Here is a 23,405-nt window from a genome sequence, read left to right as displayed (position 1 = left end):
AATATCATGCTTTTCTGTTTCTCGTTTTTGGCCCCATCTCTCATTGGTGAAGCATCACTTTTAAAATTAAATAATTATCGTATCCAGATCTTCACCAAAATTGAATCGATTCTTCCTTGTGACACACCCAACATGTCCACCAAGTTTTGTCCGAATCTGTCCACAACTTTTTTGAGATATTGTGCTCTGTATTGTTTTTGGCCCTGTCTCTCAATGGTGAAGAATCACTTTAAATTATAGTAGCCTCATCCGGATCTTCACCAAAATCCAATCAGTTTGTCATTGTCACACACCCAACCTGCCCACAAAAAGTCATCTGGATCCATCCACAACTTGAGATATCCTGCACACAGACAAACAAACAAATATGGACAGGGGTGAAAACATAACGTCCTTCAAACTTTGGTGGTGAAGGTAGCAAAGAACTTCCCGTTTTTTGCTGGAAGAGCTACGAAAACAGTTAAATGTGGTTAATGCAGCTCTGTTCCGCAGATTAACATTTGTTTCATGCTTATTATATTAATGTTGATCAACACGTACTTGCGCTCAAGAGTCCAAAGCGCAAAACACTGAACCACAGGACCTGCACAAGTGTCGGAAATAAAAATAAACTTTGAGCACCATGTCATTACACTAACCAAGGATGTGGCCGTTCTCATCGGGCTGGAGCTGCCCGTTCACGAACAGCACTCCAGTCGCTGGTTTCCAGCATTCTGGAACCACCCTGAAGTCCCTATCGACGTCGCACTCAAAGGCTGTTGCAGAGAGGGTGTCAGGATTTTGTGAACAAGGGCAATGTATCACATAATTCTGGAGACATGTCAAAAACAAGACCAAAAACTATTCCCCGAGAGTCTGATGGAATTAGAGTCTTAATGTGTGCTTAGAAATTTCACATCACATTGTCCACTCTAGGACTTCAATTATTAATAATGCAGATGGAATCTATGTGATGGTATTCCACATGACTCAGAACCCACCTATTCCTCATCCTACCATGACTGAATCCCCCCCCCCCCACCTGTGCCAGGCTTTGAGTTGATCTGGAACTTCCGGAAACGTTTCTCCGCTGGCTTATTGAGCTTGCGGTCAAGTCGAGCCCAGAGCTCCGGCCGCCCTGCACGCAAGGACATGCATCCATCATCTTCATTCTTCGTTTTGCCAGTCATCGTTTGAAAAAATACAATACATGTGTTATACTTTTGGTCATCGCTGGTACCGTGACTGCCAATGTCCACAGTATTCCATTCAATGAATATATTCAGATTTGTTAAAATTAAATGATAACTAGAGGCGCTGTGCTTTATAACTGTGAGCAGTTATGAACGGGTACCATCCACCACCCAGCTTTGATACAACCCTGCTTCGATCGGACACCTGACCGACGTCTTTACCCAGAAAAAAAATATTTAATTTTTTTCCCTTCAATCCAATAAAGCCACCAAGTCACGTGACCTATCAATTATTTGTCACCATCCACCTCCTCCCACCCCATCCATTCCTCCTCCACCACAGTCTCTCTGTACACTCACTCCATCCCTTTCCCCTACCTCAGTTATCAAGTGTAATTACTTGTGTTGTTTCACGTTTCTTGCAGAGAGCTTGCCAAGTGGCTTTAAGCACCCAAGGAAGCACGCACCTTCATTGGGCGGTGTATTTTCGACTGCCGCCGCAATCGTTAAAAACAAACCATGCATTCCCTCGTTTGAGTTATAATCAAAACGAGCCGAAACCCCGTCACAGACGGATTCCGTTCATTCAACCACCCTCACCAGCTCACCTATACTCGAGGGACATGGACTGGACAGGGCGTGCTTGCCCCCGCCTACTCATCCCCCGCCCCTGCCCCACCCCCCCCCACCGCCTTCAATTTGCTTACCCCCGCCCAAAAATTTAATTACCCTGGCCCCACCTCTACACACACACACACACACACACACACACACACACACACACACACACACACACACACACACACACACACACACACACACACACACACACACACACACACACACACACACACACACACACGTCTCTTGATTCCCCACCCCACTTGCCCCCCCCCCTGTCCACCCCTTGCATTCAACCCTGCTTAATTCACCCCAGCCCCCGCCCACTCATCCCTCGCCCCATTTCCCGCTTTCAATTTGCTTACCCCCGCCCAAAAATTTGTTTACCTTGCCCCCCGCCTCTTCACCCCTCGCCCCTGTCTCAACGAATAGTGTTTATTCTGCTTCAGAGTTGAAAGTTGACTATTGCCACTATGTGCGATGCACTCTTACAGGTACGAAGTTTCTTTCAGTCCAGGTCACAGTACCGAGAAAAACGTGACGCGACCGTAAGGAGGAGCATAAAATTTGTCCTTCAGTATTAATATATAGAAGATACAATGTTTGTTATATTTTTTGTGTCAAATTCACATTCTGAGGTCGTCAACATGTGCAGAAGAGGGTTTTACATTGCAGACGCTATTTTCGAGGAGTGGAATTACACCTCTCAGCGGTGACGGTCTATCGACGACAGACGTAATGACGTCAGCGAATGACCGATGATGTCATGATGCCCTGATGCCCTGATGCCTCTCAGCGGTGACGTCACATGTCGCCATGTAAACGAATGTAAAACGAAAAGTGTTTATTCTGCTTCAGAGTTGAAGTTTGACTATTGGCACGATGTGTGATGCACTCTTTCAGGTACGAAGTCTCTTTCAGTCCAGGTCACAGTACCGAGAAAAACGTGACGCGACCGCAAGGAGGAGCACAAAATTGGTCCTTCAGTATTAATATATAGATGTATGGGTTTTTTTTTTTTTCCTCAAAACGGTACCCATATTTAAAGATGGAAGACGCGTTGCCTTTCGGAATAGACTAATTATAAATAAATTACGGAAGCAGGATCAGTACTTCACAATGAAGCCGATGTTAATGTTTATCCACTTCACACTACATGTGCATTACATATACATCAGTTTGTTTATAAGCTTTTAAAAGTCTGGCGAAAAGGAAAAGTATTTCTAAATGAAAGACCATGATTTTCTTTCCTCTACACAATTATCGTACCTTCATTTGGGTGGTGTATAATTAGACTGATGCCGCGATCTTTGGAAACAAAACATGCATTACCTCGTTTGAGGCGTTATCAAATTGGACATTTCTTTCCTCAAAACGGTAGCTTTATTATACAATAGAAGATGGGTTGTTGAGTCTTTAAACTACGACGTCATCAGTCACATGGTTTGGCAGCCAAATTGGTTTCATGGCTGTCAAATCACATGACCTATGGCATTGAAAATTTGCACTCTGCCCATGATTGGGGAGAGGATCACATGAGTGAAGTTTCGTTTTGATCGGATAAGGTTCGTTTTTTTCTATCCAATATGGCTGCCACACCACGTGACCTATGACGTCGTCATTTTCATATTGTGTGTAGCAATGATGGATGGATAGATATTTCGTAAATTTTGCTTCGATCGGAGAAGCGGTTCCAGAGAAAACATTATTTTTCTTCAATCCAATATGGCTACCAATCCACGTGACCTTCAAATTATTTATCACCCTCGAATCCTCAACTCATGCGGAACATGTCTGTGAAGTTCCCCTCGATCTTGCCAACCATTCTGGAGGTTTTCGGGTAAATCCAAGATGGCTGCCAAACCATGTGACCAATGATGTGTGAACCTTTTGTTCCTCATGGAAAGGCGGTAATACTTGTAAAGTTTTGCCTTGATCTGCTTAGGCACTTCAGAGAAGATTTTTGAAGGTATTTATTTTTAAACAATACAGCTGCCAAATCACATGACCAATGATGTCATCAATTTTTTTTTTCTGTAAATCATTTTATCTAAAGCTGACCCTCAAAAAGTTTTCACTCATCAGATGTAGTGTTCTCCATATGCAATTATAACGTCTTAACAAAGGCACTTATGACAGCACAAAAAAAAATTTTTTTACTCATTCCCAAGTTTCAATTATTTCCTTGGTGCAGTTTCAGAGATAGGTCAATTTTTTCCCCATTTTTCCAACATGGCCGCCACACCACGTGATCTATTGTCATAATCATGGCAATCATTCCACATGAGTAGTCGCACTTCTGGTGAAAATTTCGTCTCAATCTGACAAGCGGTTGCAGAGAAAACCACAAAAGTTCTGTGTGGACAAGCGGACTACCCTCCCCTTCGGCGTGGGTAACAAATCATCTGAACAGAAATGCAAGGCTAATGGTACCCTCATGATGAGACTTTATAAAGCAAGTTTGAAAACAAACAAAAAAAACCCAGAAGCAAACATGAGAAGTTAAATCTATATTCAATGAATGTAGACATTCCCACCTGCTGTCATTTTGCCTGAAATAAATGAATAAATCCATTACCGGTAATTTCCCCCTCACTCTCTCTTTCCATGGTCATTATAACTCCCAAATCAGTCCAAGACTGACAACACATCTCCTTCTAATATCCAGCTGTAAACTCCAGCAGTCCTCCTCTGTTAATAACCTCTGTTTCCATCTTCAGCAATCTCTCCTGGCAGACACCATCAATATCACCAAATCTGCCTCCAAGAAACTTGGTTTCCTCTCCAGAGGTGCTCTTCCATCAGTCATTGGTATTCTGGATCACATGTGAGCAAAGACTGTTTGACTAATTAACTTTGTCGAGCCATCTTCAATCTTTTTCCCACTGTCAACCAGTCTCTTCCCTGTGCCACTATGACTACCACAACAACAGTCAGTGAGTGCTCCGTCGAACTCTGTTTTGTCCCTCATCTTCGTCATCATTTGCAACACCACCCATGTAGCTTCGGCTCGGCATCCTTTCTGTGTTACCCTCACTTCCCTCCATACTGATACTCATACTTTCTTCTTCCACCCTTTCTCTCTGGAAGAGCCTCCCAAGCAGTGTGTTCCTCACTTCAAACAATTCAAGTCACAAATCGATCATCGAGAACGCGTTTAATTATTATATTTCCCCATCTTTCCTTGCTTTTTCACACAAGTTTTCAAAGGTTTAAAAAAAGAAAATTGGGAGGTTTGGGGGGGGGGGAGGGAGTGGGCTTAACCCTTCCTCTATGGTATTAAAAAAGAAAAAACAGAAACACCAATATAACAACCAACATCGCACGATGCAGTTTCCTGTGATGTCATCTTAATCCACTCATAACTGGCCAGGCTGTTTTTGTTGGCGTTTTGTATTGTTCAAAGGTTCACAAAGAAGATCACATGCAGGAAAAGACCCCTTTCATATTTTCTCTTTCCCACCACAGCAAAACATCTTGTAGGTTTCTCGTCCTGTCTTCCAATTCCTCTCAAAGTAGATAAACAATGGAGAGACTGTACAAATGTGCGGACAGGAAGGTGCTGCGGAAGCATGCTCACCTTTGAGCTTATCCAGTCTGGCTTCGATTCTTGACCCAGATATGAAGTGCCACCCTGGTGTTTCGCTTGCAGGGTGATGGATGCATCAATGTGTGTACCTTTTATCGGAAGGACGTTAAGCTGGAGACCCATCTTCCGGCCATGGTTGTTGATGGATGTTAAAGATCCGGCAGTATTGCCGGCACCCTCACAAAGCTCAAAATTCCTGCTCCAAGATGAAGGGGGCACTGTATCAGTGGCACCGCACAACTTCAGTAATGATGCAACCAGCAGACTAAACACATCCCAGTTCAATCTGAATTTGCTAAATAACCAATTACATGGACAAATCAGCAAACTATATAGGACTTTATCCATCGGGTCCCAGCATCACAAAAGTGCTCAAATTGGAACGAAAACAGGCAGGGAGGGGAGATTTGACACCACCGTATAAGGTAAACACAGCTATGCCCCAAACGATAACAATCCTTTTTAACTCCTTGCTAATGTTTCCACCCTCTGTCATCTCATTCTTCAGAGAGGGAGGTTGCAGCCTCTTTCCTACATGGAGACCATGATAGAATCAGGAGGTGGTCCAACACATGGAATATGTCTTTCATCCCAAACAAATCCCACACACTGACCCAGTCTCTCAGAAAGGATTATATGGCAAAACATCCCATCCACTTCTGACACAAACTACTTGAAGGGGTTAGGTCATTCAAACTTTGGGGCCCCACCATCAACCATGATTTTTCTTGGCAGACTATATTTCCAAGATGGCATCCAAAGCAGCCGCCAACTGGGCATTCTTTATCGTGCAAGGTCTCCACTTTGGCCAATGGGAACTTCTGACAACATTTAAGGCTTAAATTAAAAAAAAAAATTGTATACCTTGTCGAGGCTCGTGTGGGAGCTAACACACAACACACAGAAAGGGGGGCATGAGACGAGGGGCGGGAGTGGGAAGGACGAACGGGTGGGGAAGAGACACTAGGAGGTCTGTGGAAGGGAGCGGGATGGGGTAGGGAACACGGGTTACATAAGATGAACATTACAGGGACTTTCAAGAAGGAAAGCAGGGAATATGAAGGAGGTGTGTTTGGGGTGGATTAACAGGGGTATAAAAGATCGACGATTTGGATGGGGGATGATAAGAGGTGGTGGTGAACAGCTGTTTTGAAGGCCTGGAAGGAAGAGTGGGATTGAACAGGGTGAGGGAGTTTATTCCAAAGGCAGGAAAAAAAGAGGAATAAAAGAGTGAAGGTGAGCAGTGATTCGTGATTTTGGTAGTTTTACCAGAAGGGGGTTATTGGCGGACCTTGAGCGCCCTGCAGAAATATGGTGGGGACAAATTGCAGTCACAGCAGGGGCGCGAGAACGGAGAGGAGACGATAGAAGACAGAAAGACCACCAACCTGCCTGTGGTGAGAGTGTGAGAGACGCAAAGACTCAGTCTCATCACGGGAGATGCCAATGATCTGAAATGCCTTTGTTTCCACAGCGTGAAGCCGAGATAAGGCGGGAGGCAGGAGCACCAGCTCAGAGGGGAGAGCAGTACTCCATCAGGCTGCAACCGAAAGCTTTGTATGTGGTCAGGAGCTCAGGTGGGCCAAGGAAGGACTTTGCACGATGGAGGATTACCAGTCGGCGACTGGCTCTGAAGCCAGGTTGGAAATATGCATTTTCCAGGAAATATCACAGCAGATAGTGATACCCAGAAGCTTGAAAAAAGGACTTCTTCCAGAGGGTTGTTGAGAAAGTGGATGGGGGGGGGGGTCAAAACAGTCCTTTCGGAGAGACAGAGTGAGAGTGTGAGATTTGTCTGGATTGAAAGACATGTTCCATGTGTTGGACCAGTTTGTGATTTTACCCAGATCTGCAGTGAGCGAAGAAGCTGCTACTTGCCGGTCTGAGGGACGACAGATGGTACAGCAGAGGGTGGAGTCATCAGCAAAGAGATAAAGAGGATTTTGGGTACCGGATTAAAAAGAGGATAAAGATAATGAGTCGGAGAGATCATTGATGAAAACCAGAAAAAGAACAGGGCCCAGAACACTGCCTTGAGGAACTCCAGCCTGGACAGGAAGAGGGGATAAAAGAACTCCATTTAGGGCCACACGGTGACTGCGACAGGAGAGGAAGTCTGCGAGCCATGAGTGGAGATGGCCTTGGATATCATCGGAAGAGAGTTTGGTGAGCAGGGCAGGGTGCCAGACCGTGTCAAAAGCACGCGATATGTCAAGGGATATCGCTCTGATTCCATGTCCGGCATCGAGTACCTCCATCCATTGTTGGGAGAGCAGAAGCAGCATATCCAGGGTAGAGTGACCTGGTCTGAAACCAAATTGATGATCAGAAATCAAGCCATTTGAGAAGAGGAAGGATTTAATGTCTGAAACGATGGATTCCATAACCTTGCTGATGATTGGAAGAAGGCTGATTGGTCTGTCGTTGCAGGGATCTGTTTTTGCACCTTTTTATGGAGACTGATCATGTTTGCTGATTTCCAAGCAGATGGCAGATGACCTTGAGCAAATGAGAGGGTGAATAGAACAGAGAGAGGGTGAGCAAGAGCAGAGGAGCAGGTTTTTAGGACACGTGGGCTGATGCCGTCTGCACCAGTTGCAGAATCTGAGTCGAGGTTTGACAGCAAGCTCTCCACCTTGTCAGGAGAAAAGGACACAGAGTCCAGGGACAGTTGGGTGAGACTTGGTAAGGTGGGTACAGAAAGCGATGGGTTTCAGACAAAAGATTTTGATGTAAACACCGAGTTAAAAAAACTCAGACTTTTCACGTGCGGTATCAGCAGTGCGCCCTTTGAGGTAAGGGAGGGGATGGAGGGGGAACATACACCAGAAACAGATTGGATTAGATGCCACCAGGATTTGGAGGAGGGAGAGAGGTTTGAGAGTTCAGACTTGAGCTTAGAAAGATGTTGTTTTCTGGCTCTCCTGAGGGTAGATACACACTTGTTCCAAGCTTTATGGAAGGAACTGAGATTACCCCTCAGTTGGGTTTGCTTTCCATGAGGCAAAGGCAAGTTGTTTCAGGACAACTGTCTCGCCACAAGCTTCAGTGAACCAAGGGCAGGAGGAAGGGTCAGACAACTTTAGACGAGAGGGGATAAATCTGTGCATGAGGGAGAGCAAGTTTCTTTGAAAGAATTCCCAGGATGAGTTGATGTTGGAGAAAGTAGCTATAGGAGACCAGTCTCGATGTTTGAGGGCTGCTGGGAGAGCCTGCCAGTTGGCTTGAGTGAAATGCCAAATTAAACGGCGGTGAGGTGGTTCTCTGATAATAGCCAGAGAGATGTCCACTTTGACAAGGACGTGATCAAAAGAACCGATTGGAGCAGAGGAAGAGCAGCAGATATTGTCAGGGAAATTTGTCAAAATCAGGTCCAGAAGAGATGGAGTACCGTTGGTTGAGATCTGGGTCAGGAAGTTGACCGATTGAGTCAGTCCCAATGAGTCGCAGAAAACTTTTGCTGAAGTGCCATGACAGGTGAGAGAGGTACCCACACCCAGCCAACTGGCATGATGGCAATTGAAGTCACCACATATGAGGAAGAAAGAGTTTGGATGAGAAGATAGAAGTTGGTCCATGTTTTCGGAGAGAGGTGTAAATGGAGTCATCTCTGTTCGGTAGACGGTACAGTACACATATAAACATGAGATGGGAGTGGAGGGGAAGCCGTAATCAGAAGTATTCCTGGGGATGTGGGGGAGTGAGGGAGTGAGGGCAGTGAATGGAGAGTGACGAATAGAGTCTTTGATGAAGAGAGCAACTCCTACACCAGGACGAGGCTCAGGTCTGTCATACCGGAGGAGGGAGTAACCAGGGAGAGATACTTGGGAGTCAGAGACGTCTTAAGGGAGGAAAGTTTCTGTGAGGCAGATTATGTCTCGGCAGAATTGCAGCATGACTGAGTATTGCAAACCCCTTTTAGCAGGCATCCCTGCCTCATGCCTTGCCCTTTTTGATGTCATGGAATGCAAGGCCCTCAAAATCATTTGGATCTTCCATGACAAAGCTGAGTGTCTAAGCCTTTTACTTTCACATCGCAGACAGGTTGGTGGCCTCTTTGTATTACACCACCTCCCTTTTGGTTTTTCACCCTCTACCCTCAGGTTTCGCATGACGCACATTGTCAACCAGCAACCCTCTTGTTGAACTCCCAAAAATCCAGGCTAGCTGCTCACCTCTACTCATTTGTTCTTCTTTTCTCTCGCCTGTGGAATCAACTTCCCCAGTCTTTTCAATCCCATTCTTCTCTCAAGCGCTTCAAGGTTCCCAACTACCTCAGGTCCATACTTTACCCCATTCCCAAGCTATCTTTTTCTTGGTTATTGTGATATATTTTATATATCACGCTGATTTCATCAAAGTATGGATAATCCAAGGAGTGTGATATGGCATATAGCCTATATGACGTTATATTGTTCCCGAGATGTTGCAGAGGACATTTTGCACCAATTTTTTTTATGGAGACTTATTCCCCCCCCCCAACCCCAACCAACCAACAAACCAATCACTCTCCCTCACCTCGTCGTTTGTTCGTTGTCAGTTGGTTCGTTCCTTTTCATTTTCATCTCCACTTTTCCCTTCCCCTTCCTCTTCTTGCCATTTAATTCAGCTTGTTCACCCGCATGTGTCCTTCTCTACCCCCCATGGTCTTGATCTCACTCTCACTTCTACTCTGCTGTTGGTGTTTTCCCCTTTCCATTTTGCACTGGCTCTTCCACAAGCCTCGATCACGAATAAAAATCTATACTGATGAGTGTGAGTTTGTGCGTGTGTCTCCTCCATAACTCCAAAACCATGAAACGTCGCAGCCTGAAACTTTGTATGCATACTAAGGAAACTCCAAGGAAGTACAAGAGTGAAAATTGAGTGTTTGGGTTAATTAAAACACCCCTTTTGAGGATAATTAACGGCCTTATTCAATTACATCCTTCATCAGGTACATCCTTGGTCACCACTCTCAATGGGGTCTTGAGGCATATCCTAGGTCATCTCCCTGGGGTCTGAAGCCGCCATGTTTTTTGGCCTGCTCAACCACGCCTTGACTTGGAACAGGCCGCAACGATTTCTTTACAATAGTTCCTCCCCTCCCCACCCCCACCCCATTCATATCGAATGCCTGTTCATCATAGCTAGGAATCGCTGGGTACATTGCAATGCTTTTAAAATGCCCAGAGATGTCAGCGTTCATTTCCTCACGTGCGATCACCGTGAGTATCTCTTAAACGAAGCAGAATTACAAAAATTAAGCTCCAGAATCGAACTTGCAAGCAGTTCCAACTCCTAGAAAAGTGTTTTGTCCAATTCGGACATATTTGACATGGTGGGCGTCTCCGGGAGGTGTATGTTTAATAGGTTGGTTTGGTGATTGATAATCGCGTGCCAAGCAAGCCGTTTCTTATCAACCGTTTCATTGGAGTGCTTAAGCCACTTTGTGAGTGCACTACAATATTAGCATTGTCACTAAATACTGTATATCGATCGACTTGAAAAAAGTTCAGGGGTCACTCACCTACATTGGCCACGTGTTGTTCTGCGATGCAACAAGCAGTGGCTGGCTCACTGAAAATGTGAAATTTTATTTTCCACGTTTTGCCCTTTTTTGTGCATTCTTCCATTATACGACCTGTCACTTAGGTGTAAATAAATACAAATATAAACTAGAGGGGGAGCACTCGATAGAGTGCAAAACCTCCGCCGCCAATACTGCTAGGTCACTCAAGTGAACCTGATATCCTATTCATTCAATTTGATGTCAACAGTGCTCACAGAGTTATAGTTTGCAACTTTCCCTTTTACATACTCAATTCATTCGTCATAACTAGATTCCTTGAGACAGAAATTGATTTTACGTGGGTATATCCACCTGAAGTTCCAAAATCAGCCGCAATTATAATTTTGGCATGTTTTTTTTTGTTGGCAATCACTTATAACATGTAGAAATGCAAAAAAAAAAAATATATCGAAATTTTGTTGAAAAAAAAAGTTGCAAAAAATTTTTTTTCTCTAACATTTTTTTTGGGGGGGGGGTGTGGAAATCACTTAAAACATGTAGAAATGCAAAAAAAAATTCAAATATTTTTTTCAAATTGGCCACCATATTGGATTTTGGACCAAGTCCAAAATCTAATGGCATGATCCTTGGACTAGACCTAACCCCCCCCACCAAGTTTCGTCGAAATCGGTCGAGGAGTTTTTCCGTAATACTGTTCACAAATAAACAAACAAACAAAAAACAAACAGAAAGAGGTGAAAACAGTAACCTCCATCCATCTTCGATGGCGGAGGTTAACAAGTGGTGCCAAGCACAACAAATCCCGCCCATTTAAGGCATAAAGTTTTGGCATTTTGGGGATCAAATTAAAATTAGATACATCCTTAATCTGAATGTTGATTATAAGGAATATTTTAGTCTTAGTGAAGTTTAGTTTGAAGTAAATCAGATCATTTTTGATGAAGTTATGAGCGAAAAACGATTTTGATCTTTTCGTGACCTTGACCTTTGATCCAATTGGACCCAAAAGTTAATGGGGTCGTCCAAAGTTCATTGCCCACCTATGGATTAAATTTGATAGTGTTTGCGAAAGCCCTTTTTCGGTTAAGTTGCTAACAGACAGACAGACAAACAAAGACAAAAAAAAATGGCCCATATGGCCAGGACTTGATGAAATTCAACAACATCACGTACCATCGAGAATATTGAGCGATAATAGGTATTTTGGGGGTTAAACATAGTTTTTAGGGTAAACAAACAAAAAAACTAAATTAAAATACCTGTCACCTCCGTAATCCGTAATGGATGTGACCAATTTTTAATCCAGTCAAAGATACTCCCCTCCTATGTCCGTGTTTCAAATTTGAAAGGAATCCGTTAAGATTTGGCGGAGACATGAATTTTTGAAAATCGGCCATGCTAAAAGATATGGATTTTCGCGATTTTCAAGAATTTTTCTTGACCTTGACATGCCAAAAGTTATCGGGTTCTATTCTGGTGGCCTACAAGTCCATTGGTGAAGTTCCATGACATTCCGACTCGAAATGAGACCTGTAGAGCGAGACGTACACACAAACAAACAAACAAACTCACAAACTGAACCGACGAACATACTTGACAAAATCGTAGATTTGGTCAAGTAACAAACTCACAAATTGAACCGACCAACATACTTGACAAAATCGTAGATTTCGTCAATTAACAAAACAAACCAACATACTTGACAAAATGGTAGATTTCGTCAAGTAACAAACCGGACGATTACAAAATCCCGCTCCCTCCCTCCGGGGGGGGGGGGGGCGGGATAATTAAACGTTTCACTTTTAAAAGTTTCTTCAACCGTTTCCACAATGCTTTTTTTTTTTTTTCGATGTTCACGCTCAATGGGATCATTAAGTCGTACGTGCGTGGTCGGTACTTCCATGTTTTCAGTGATTCCTTTTGGTTCATGTTCCACAAATTTTCTGGAACTGGGATATCAAAGTTTTTGCAGATGTGTCAGTGGATTACTTAACAAACTCGTTTGTGTTATTGTGTGTACCCCTCACTTTCTCTCTATCGTTTTTGTTTTTTCCTCTCCCTCCCCTTCTCCTTCTCCCTCGCTCACTCCCCCACCCCCCCCTTTCTCTTCCCCCCTTTAATATATCCATCAGCAAAGCGACAGGTGGTATTTGCTCGCAAAAATAATTGTGAGGCCACTTCTTAAGGATGGACTCTATAATTGGTGGCAAATTGGTTATTCGGTACAGGGATTTTATATGACATCAATCAGTCATTAAAAATACTAGTGCATGCCCGTAGGTGCAAACAAAACAAAATACTTTCAAACCGCATGCCAGAAACAACTACACAGGCCGTTCCTTCGCTCTCACGTGCCCGTATGTGCGTGGCCGTACATGCAAAAATAAAAAATAAAAAAAACTCAAACCGCGTGCCAGAAACAACAACCACACAGGCCGTTCCTTCGCTCTCGTAAACGATGACTGGATTGGGGCATTGTGTTTATCTATAAATGCCCATAAGAAATCGAGAAATTATTAGAAACAGTAAATCATCACTATGCGGAAGTAGTGCGTGCCCATATGGAATGTTCACATGCAATCCACAAATTATCGCTTGCATTGATTTTGCCTTTTATCACAAGGAAAAACACAAAGAGAAGAGGAAAGAGGAGGAAAAAAAAAGTGCAAAAAAATAATTTACTTCCTGCTTCGGAGCATACCAGCACTCGTTACCCAAATTTATGCACCGTCTAATATGAAAACGATCATAACTTGGAGCACTGTGTTTATCTATAAATGCACATAAATCGAGAAATTATTAGAATATACGAAGTCATCATTATCCGTAAGCCCGTACGTTGTAACCCGTAATGGGGAACGCGGCTGCCTGTAAAAAAAAAAAAAAAAAAAAAAATTTAATAAATAAATATTCAAACCGCGAGCAACAAACAACAACTACACAGGCCGTTTCTTCGCTCTCGCGTGCTCGTACGTGGGTGGCGCGGAAGTTCGCATATCACAGTTACGATGACTCGCAATTTAGGTATTAATGGCCAATTATTCAATTTGCGCCAACGTATTTTGCCTTTTCGCAATGTCCTCGCAAGGAAAAGCAAAAAGAGAAGAGAAGAGAAAAAAAATACTTCCTGGTTCGGAGCATACCAGCACTCTGATGTTACCGAAATGTATGCACCGTCTCATATGAAAACGACCATAACTTGCGGCATTGTGTTTATCTATAAATGCGCATAAGATATCGAGAAATTATTAGAATACACGAAGTCATCACTCTCCGGAAGTCCGTACGTTGTAACCCGTAATGGGGAACGCGGCTGAGCTTCCCTTCCCCATCGGCCACGCCCACGCAACAACGTGTATTATCATTGGTTTGGTAAATAAATGGCCATAACTTGGGAAGCACTTGTCCAATTAATATCAAACCTGGAAAAGGCACATCCTCAGGTCCCCAGCAATATATCTGGCAAGTTTCAATTAGATCGGACCAGCGGTTGTCGAGAAACAGCGGTCATGGTCATGGTCGGTCACACACACACACACACACACACACACACACACACACACACACACACACACACACACACACACACACACACACACACACACACACACACACACACACACACACACACACACACACACACACACACACTAGATAGATGCTACTCAAAGTCATGATGCAAGCAAAAGTTCTGCCCATCATCGCAACGTGCACATAATGGGCCAAGAGTCGATTACCAGTTCTTCCCTCAGGCAGCATCACTGCTCGGGGATGTAGTGTCTCCCGTACTGTAGGTTTGGGTGTCTTCACCAACTTGCTTACCCTTTGTCAAAATACACTATGGGATCTTTAACGTCCACCAACTAATTCTGGCATACAGGGACACCGACCTTAATGGCCATCCAAGGGATGGTGCACTGTGCGATACAACACCCTGCCTTGTGAAGCACCAATCTGACAGTTTATAATCATGCCGGAAATGGAACCCAGGGAAGACAATTCAAAGGTAAGTGCACCAACTCTATACTCTGCTGACTGAACAAGCTTCTTCCACGAGATATCCACGATTCCAGCTTCCTTGGTTCCAATTTGTATATACAGTCGAGTGATATTTGCACGAGCAAAGGCTAAAGCAATACATTCCTCCCATAAAGTGATTGATTTTAAATACGAAGTCATGACTGGTATCTCCCGGACACACACCTTCGTGGAGTGCCACGAGGCAGCAAGTTCCATCAACCTTCTCTGTGCACATCGCTCGTTCCACACCCGCCGTCTCCGCCACGTGATTCAACTTATCCAGAGCCACCACAGAGTACGGCTAGAATCACCAGCATGTGTGCAGCCATTTTAGAATTCTCAGCAACACAAGACACAAAATATTTGCATATGCACAAAAATGGAAGTCAATTTCATAACATCAAGAATGGAAAGCCTCAAATGTACAAGTAAGTATATTCTGAAACGAGGGGTGAAACCAAGGACCCACCTGATTGGTTCTCTTTGTTGACGGCTCTCGTTGTACAGACACGGTGAAGACACATGACATTTTCTGCTGTACGGGGCTCCAAGCCATGCTGGAGGGACATGCGCAGTCATACAGAAAGTATCAACTAAATTGGCTTTTCAGTTCACTGTATGATAATATGCGACTATAGGTAAGCAGGTAAAGGTGTGCACAACATAATGATCATTTTCCATAGCCCCACCCCCCTCCCAAAAAAGATTTCATCACAGACTTCAGGCCGTTACAAGGTGACGAGACCCTCAGAGCAAAAGCACACACTCTACATCTTCCATGTGTTGACATGATTATATCATAAATAGTTTATCCAACTCGATGTGATCACAATGGATGTATGGTATGTTGGTTGCCGCACCCCTGAGATTTGTGGCTGAAAATATTACTGCAGAAAAATGTCCTTTTTCAGAAATGAAAGTCTGTGTTGTACAAAACATTCATTTACATGATGTAAACTCTGAGCACCAACTTCATTGTGGCACCGTAACTGCCTACATTATCAACATCTGTTGCTTCCATGAGCACCAAAAAGTACCCTCCTACCTCCAACTCCTCCACCATACTGGGATCATTTATTAAAAAGGAGGTCATTTTGGATGCCAAACATGACGAAAACAGATAAAAACGAGACGGGGAGCACTCGGTAGAGTGCAAAACCTCCACCGCCAATACTGCAAGGTCACTCAAGTCAACCTGATATCCTATTCATTCAATTTGACGTCAACAGTGCTCACAAAGTTATAGTTTGCAACTTTCCCTTTTACATACTCAATTCATTCGTCATAACTAGATTCCTTGAGACAGAAATTGATTTTACGTGGGTATATCCACCTGAAGTTCCAAAATCAGTCGCAATTATAATTTTGGCATGTTTTTTGTTGGAAATCACTTATAACATGTATAAATGCAAAAATAAAATAAATAAATAAATAAAAAAAATCGAAATTTGGTTGAAAAAAAAGTTGCAAAAATTTTTTTTTTCTCTAACAATTTTTTTTTGGGGGGGGGTTGGAAATCACTGAAAACATGCAAAAATGCAAAAAAAAAAAAATACAAATATTTTTTCAAAATGGCCGCCATAGTGGCCATATTGGATTTTGGACCAATTCCAAAATCTAATGGCATGATCCGTGGACCATACCGAATCCCCCGCACCAAGTTTCGTCGAAATCCGTCGAGGAGTTTTTCCGTAATACTGTTCACAAACAAACAAACAAACAAGCAGACATAGACTGGTACTTACGAAATCATCAACTTGACCTCTGACCTTGTCTAATAAAAGCTGTCTCCAGAGAAGGTAGCGACGCAAACCAGAAGTTTCTACGATGATTCTGTACCAAACCATCAAAAATCGAATGTTTGACCTCACTGTGACCTTGACCTTTGACAGATTTTGATCAACCACCCTCGTGAATCACGTGGTGTAATTTGACATTGGTAGCTTCTTCCGTTCTCAAGTCATCACTTTTTGGATGTTTGACCTAACTGTGACCTTGACCTTTGACCGATTTTGACCAAAATCTAATCAGCACAAGCCAGCACCCTCCTGAATCAAGTGGTGTAATTTGACATTGGTAGCTTCTTCCGTTCTCGAGTTATCTACACCAAACCATCAAAAATCGAATATTTGACCTCACTGTGACCTTGACCTTTGACCGATTTTGACCAAAATCTAATCAGCACAAGCCATCACCCTCCTGAATCAAGTGGTGTAATTTGACATTGGTAGCTTATTCCGTTCTCGAGTTATCGTGCCTACAAACAAACAAACAAACAAGCAGTCATAGACTGGTACTTACGAAATCGTCAACTTGACCTCTGAACTTGTCTAATAAAAGCTGTCTCTTGAGAAGGTTGCGACACAAACCAGAAGTTTCTACGATGATTCTGTACCAAACCATCAAAAATCGAATGTTTTGGATGTTTGACCTCACTGTGGCCTTGACCATTGACTGATTTTGACCAAAATCTAATCAGCTCTAGCCATCACCCTCCTGAATCATGTGGTGTAATTTGACATTGGAAGCTTCTTCCGTTCTCGAGTTATCATTTTTTGGATGTTTGACCTCACTGTGACCCTGACCTTTGACCGATTTTGACCAAAATCTAATCAGCACTAGCCATCAGCCTCCTGAATCACGTGGTGTAATTTGACATTGGTAGCTTCTTCTGTTCGAGTTATCTGTACCAAACCATCAAAAAAATCGAATATTTGACCTCACCGTGACCTTGACCTTTGACCGATTTTGACCAAAATCTAATCAGCACCGGCCATCACCCTCCTGAATCACGTGGTGTAATTTGACATTGGTAGCTTCTTTAGTTCTCGAGTTATCGTGCCTACAAACAAACAAACAAACAAACAAGCAGTCATAGACTGGTACTTACGAAATCGTCAACTTGACCTCTGACCTTGTCGAATAAAAGCTGTCTCTCGAGAAGGTAGCGACGCAAACCAGAAGTTTCTACGATGATTCTGTCTCAAACCATCAAAAATCGTAACGTCGACCGAAGCAAAAATCTCCATTTCTCCACGCAATTACATCATACCTTAACGTAACTCAACGACGCGTCTGCTCGAGCGCACTGCATCATGGGACGACCCGTGACGCGTCGAGTGAAATATTTTTTATACAATCTTAAAACGTCTCCAAAACATCCGATTTTTACCAGAATTTCGACAACCGAGTTTTAAGCATCCGAAGCGATCGCAAAAACTGAAGACAAAATTAAAATCGAAGTTAAAACGAACTCATAACGTCGAGCGAAGCAAAAATACTCCATTTCTCCACATGAATTTACGGAATTATGTTTGACCTCACTGTGACCTTGACCTTTGACCGATTTTGACCAAAATCTAATGAGCACTAGCCATCATCCTCCTGAATCACGTGGTGTTACTTGACATTGGTAGCTTCTTCCGTTCTCGAGTTATCGTGCCTACAAACAAACAAACAAACAAACAAACAAAAATGGAAGGCATCAATACACTTAAGAAATCTTTAGATTTCGTAAGTAACAAACACACAAACAGAGGACGGAAGTCATCAATATACTTACGGAATCTTTAGATTTCAAAAGTAACAAACACACAAACAAACAAACAAACAAACAAACAAACAAACAAACAGAAACGGAACTGATCAATATACTTACGAAATCTTTAGATTTCATGTCAGGGTCAGGTATGGGAGCAAATGCCAGAACAGCACGTCGCTGCGTCCACTTTCCTTCGGTACTCCAGGGGCCTCCGTCTGGCCATTCCCCAGGCAGATGCCAGGCCCATCCCCATCTCCTTGAGATGATGGTCAACCTGCTGCAACCACGAGGCACGTGGTCAGCCCACTGGCCTCCTCCACTCACGAGACTCCCCCGCTGAGAGAATCTGATGAGCAGGATCAGTGTCAGGAAAACGAGCCACATGTCCATACAGCCGCAACTGACGCTCACGGACTATGCAGGTAACAAATCTCATCCGAGTCTCTCTCAGCAACCGCTCGTTGGACACAAAATCCGACCAGCGATAGCCAAGGATTCTCCGAAGAGACCTGGTACCAAAAGAATTAAGTCTCCGTCTCAGATCCTTGGTCAGAGTCCAAGTCTCGCATCCATAGAGCAAGACTGGAAGTACCAAGGACCTGAAGATTCGGACTTTCGTCCTCCCGCACAGGTACCGGCAGCGCCACACCCCATGATCCAGTGAATACATGACTCCCCAGGTCCGACCCAGACGTCTATTGACCTCTGACTCACAGCCAGCAGAGACATGAATATCACCACCAAGGTAAGTGAATCTCTCCGTGACCTCAACATCCTCACCACAAACAGACACAGACAGGGCAGCAGCATCCAAGATGTCACCGAAAGCCTGGATCTTAGTTTTGACCCAAGAAACCCGTAATCCCAGCGGCTCAGACTCCTCATTCAGCACCTCGAGGGCCCCCAAAAGGATATCTAAAGTCTCCGCAAAGATGACTGCATCATCTGCAAAATCAAGGTCCGAGATCTTGACATTCCCAAACGATGCACCGCAGCTTGATCTCTCCGACATCCTCCCTAAAATCGAGTCCATACAAGTGCTGAAAAGTGTGGGGGCCAGTACACACCCCTGATGAACTCCAGTAACAACTGGAAATAAGTCAGAGGTGGTACCACCACACTTCACAGCACTCTCAGTACCAGAGTAGAGTTCAGACATCAGATCGATCAGTTTTGGTGGCACCCCACGAAGACCAAGAATCCTCCAGAGAACATCCCGATTCACTGAATTGAACGCTTTACAGAGATCAACATCGGCTGCAAGCAGCCCCTGCCGAAACTCTCGTCTGCGTTCGGTGAGGACACGAAGAGCAAGGATACGGTCAATCGTTGGCCTCTTTGGTGTAAAGCCTGACTGCTCTGGATGCTGGTGCTCAAGCAGATGGTGGCGAACCCTATCAAGAATTATCCGAGCAAAGACCTTGCCCGACACTGAGAGCAGCGTCACCCCTCGGTAGTTGTTGCTGTCTTGGCGATCACCCTTCCCTTTCCAGAGAGGAACAAGGCCCCTCTTCTAATCAGTTGGGATGATGCATGTGTTCCAGGCAGAGCACAAAACTGCATGCAACGACACGAGTGCAGCATTTCCACCAGCCTTGAGAAGTTCAGCATGGATGCCACAGATCCCTGGAGCTTTGCCCCGTTTCAACCGGTTCACCACAGTCCGTGTTTCCACAAGCGAAGGTGGACCAAAGTTGATTTGAGGGTCAGCAACAGGGATTGTAACACCCTTGACGTCCAACTCGACAGCTGGGGGATCAGCCCGGTACAGCCGCTCAAAGTAACCGGCCCAGCGGGCCGTCACTTCAGACTCCTCTGTCAAGACCCTACCACTCTCTGCTCTAACTGCAGTGCTCCGAGGGATGGGCTTGGATGAACGCAATGCGCGAATTCCCCTGTAAGCGGGACGAGAATCACCTGTCCACAGGTGATGCTCTACCGCCTCACAGATTCCTCGCACATAGGCCTCCTTGTCCACCCTCAGTGCACGTACAGTTTTGCACCTCAGCTCCCTGAACAGCTCAGCTCTGCCATTCAGCCTGGCCCTGCGACTCTGGTCAATGGTATGCAGTGTCCCTTGAGAGACAAAATTCTTCTTTGTCCTGCGGTGAGTTCCAAGACATCCACCGGCAACATCAAGGATGGTGGTCTTGAAGGCACTCCACAACTCTTCAGGACCCCCGAAAGCACCCAGACCCCCCAAGTGTCCACTCAGCCTGTTCGCAAACTCCTCAGCGACTCTCTCATCCCTGATCTTGCCAACATCCAGCCTCGGCTGGGATGGTACCATTCTCCAGGATTTAAGGTGCAGCTTTAGAGTTGCAACAACAAGCCTGTGGTCAGTATTGAGGAACTGAGCACTCCGGTAGACCCTGCAGTTCTGGATCATCCTCCAGCGACCGTCAATGAGGACATGGTCAATCTCCTTCGCCACACCGCCAGCGTTGGAATACCAAGTCCAGCGATGAGCTTGTGGGCGCTGAAACCATGAACCAGCCACCCTAAGTCCATGACTTCTTGCAAAGTCAAGGAACTTAGTGCTATTCTGGTTCATAGTTCCTGACCCATGTGGACCAACACACATCTCATAACCATCCCTATCAGTTCCAGTCGATGCAGTGAAATCCCCCAAGACTCGAAGTGTATCTCGTCTGGGGCACTGATCAACCACAGACTCGAGCGTGGCGTAGAATGCATCCTTCACGGTGAGATCACTCGCCTCATTCGGAGCATAAACAGAGACCAGGGAAATGACACCTAAGGAGTGACGAATCCTTAATCTCATAATACGCTCGTTGACCGGTGTTACCTCAATTATCATTGGGGTCAGCTTATTGGACACAGCTACAGCAACTCCTTGGATATGGTAACCATCAGAGCGGCCAGACCAATAGTAGGTGTAACCACCCACCATTATCTCGCCGCAATCCGGTCTCCGAACCTCAGAGAGAGCTGCAATCCCAATGTCCAAACGCTTGAGCTCAGATGATAACAGAGACAGGTGATCATCCTCTCTTAGGGATAGGACATTCCAGGCACCCACCCGAAGGGACCGCCTCAGGTTGACCCAAGGAGACCGCCGTCTGGTGGACGACACCTCAGCACCACTCCGACACACTCTCCCGCAATCTGACCCAGGGATGTTACCCCGTGGTTTCCCTCCTATCAAAGATTGGGGGTCCCGAAGGCTTTGCCCCAATCCCGTCATCCGGTGAGCTGCCCTGCGAAGGGAAGCTGCACAGGAGGTACTCCCACGGAGTGGGTTTTCAGATTTTTTTGCGTTTTTGTGTTTTGCGGAATGAAGGGTTTTACGCTGGCCGGAGTGCAAATCCTGCCACCAACCTCCTAATAAAAAAGTAACCCAACTGCAGGAGGTCGTCAGCAGTTGGGCACTAGATATGGATGGCCGTTGGCTCACAAGGAGCTCCTCCGCCCTTTGACAGGTTTTGTTTTTAATCCTGCTGGGTGTCCATATCCAAACACCCTCCTCACCAGAAAACCTAGTGGGGGAGACGGTTTAGTCGCCGACAACCCGACCATGGAACAGGTTAGTGCAGGTTTACATGGTACCTGTAGCAGATCACAGATCGAACCTGACCTGATGTTGGATTTCGTAAGTAACAAACAAACAGAAAGGGGTGAAAACAGTAACCTCCGATCTTCGATGGCGGAGGTTAACTCGAAGGGCACTCAGTCGAGTCCGTTCCTCCACAATGTGATGCCTCATCCACAAGAACATTTCAGGCCAAATACATTTTTGAAATATGCTATAAATCGTTTTTGGCCCTATCTCAATGGTGAATCATCACTTAAAAATGAAATTATCATATCCAGATAGATTCAGATCTTCACCAAAATCGAAGCAATTCTTCCTTGTCACGCACCCAACCTGTCCACCAAGTTTCGTCCGAATCAGTCCACAACTTTTTGAGATATCATGCTAAATATCATTTTTGGCCCGATCTCTCAATGGTGAAGAATCACTTTCAAAATTCTACGAGTCGGATCCGGATCAGGATCTTCACCAAAACTTAATCAGTAAGTCTTTGTCACACACCTAACATGTGCACGAAATTTCATCCAGATCCGTCCACAACTTTTTGAGATATCCTGTACACAATCAGATAAATAGACAAAGGGGTGAAACAACCTCCTTCACTTTTGGTGCCAGAAGTAACTAGAAGGGCACTCGGTGGAGCTCATACCTCCGCCACAGAATGCCTGATCCACGAGAACATATCGGGCCCAACACATTTTTCAAATATCATGCTGTGTATCGTTTCTGACCCGATCTCTCAATTGTGAAGAATCACTATAAAGATTAAACAATCATCGTATCCAGATCCGGATCTTCACCAAAATCGAAGCAATTCTTCCTTGTCACACACCCAACCTGTCCACAAAGTTTCGTCCGAATCTGTCTGCAATTTTTGGAGATATCCTGCACGCAAACAAACAAACAGACAGACAGAGACAAGAAAAAAACGTCATGCAGAGCATGATACTTGCAAAATCCATCCCCTCTGCAAAGGTTGCCATGGATACAAATTGTCCATTTCATCTTATATATTATTTCCGAGTTTGTGGTTTCGTGTCTCGTTATCTTCGACTTTGTTCTGCGCTCGAGTAACGTGATATTCGGCTTACATTATTTCAAAGACCATATGAGGTGCATGGTACAAAAAAAGTAAATAAAATGGTTCTGAAACAGTGAAATCGTATTCCACTTACTGCATTAAAGTAAAATTACTACTGATACTCTGCATCAGTTCCTTTCTCAAACACACCCACACCAACATGTCGCACAGAGCGTGGGTTATGCAAGATAAGATTAAAATTGACAATCCTAATCGAAGCTCGGGTCAATCGGATAAAAATTTATTATTTTTAATATTAAAATTGATTTTCGAAGTTTTACTTTGAATTGACCTTTGACCTTAAAAATAATTG

General features: G+C 44.4%; 1 protein-coding gene across 8 annotated transcripts in view; it reads right to left on the bottom strand.

The window, feature by feature from the left end:
- RLIG1 (RNA 5'-phosphate and 3'-OH ligase 1) overlaps positions 1–23,405 on the bottom strand; it is a 58,176-nt gene that overhangs the window by 31,534 nt on the left and 3,237 nt on the right. For 6 of the 8 annotated variants that reach the window (XM_085873400.1, XM_085873401.1, XM_085873402.1 and 3 more), the window contains 4 exons: positions 15,384–15,471; positions 15,098–15,215; positions 1,022–1,117; positions 639–755 (listed from right to left, as the gene is read on the bottom strand). In XM_085873400.1, coding sequence (XP_085729526.1) covers positions 639–755; positions 1,022–1,117; positions 15,098–15,215; positions 15,384–15,471 — 419 coding nt within the window. Of the gene's footprint in view, positions 1–638; positions 756–1,021; positions 1,118–15,097; positions 15,216–15,383; positions 15,472–17,804; positions 18,205–18,572; positions 18,749–23,405 lie in introns of those variants that run through there. The other 2 variants (XM_085873407.1, XM_085873406.1) reach the window with 2 other exon arrangements.

This window comes from Eptatretus burgeri, chromosome 3 (assembly GCF_056783735.1).
Source record: "Eptatretus burgeri isolate ZD-2024b chromosome 3, Ebu_testis_v1, whole genome shotgun sequence".
In the NCBI taxonomy this organism is placed as follows: Eukaryota; Metazoa; Chordata; class Myxini; order Myxiniformes; family Myxinidae; genus Eptatretus; species Eptatretus burgeri.
The sequence above is the reverse complement of the archived record's forward strand: the minus strand, read 5'-3'. Positions and strand labels throughout refer to the sequence as shown.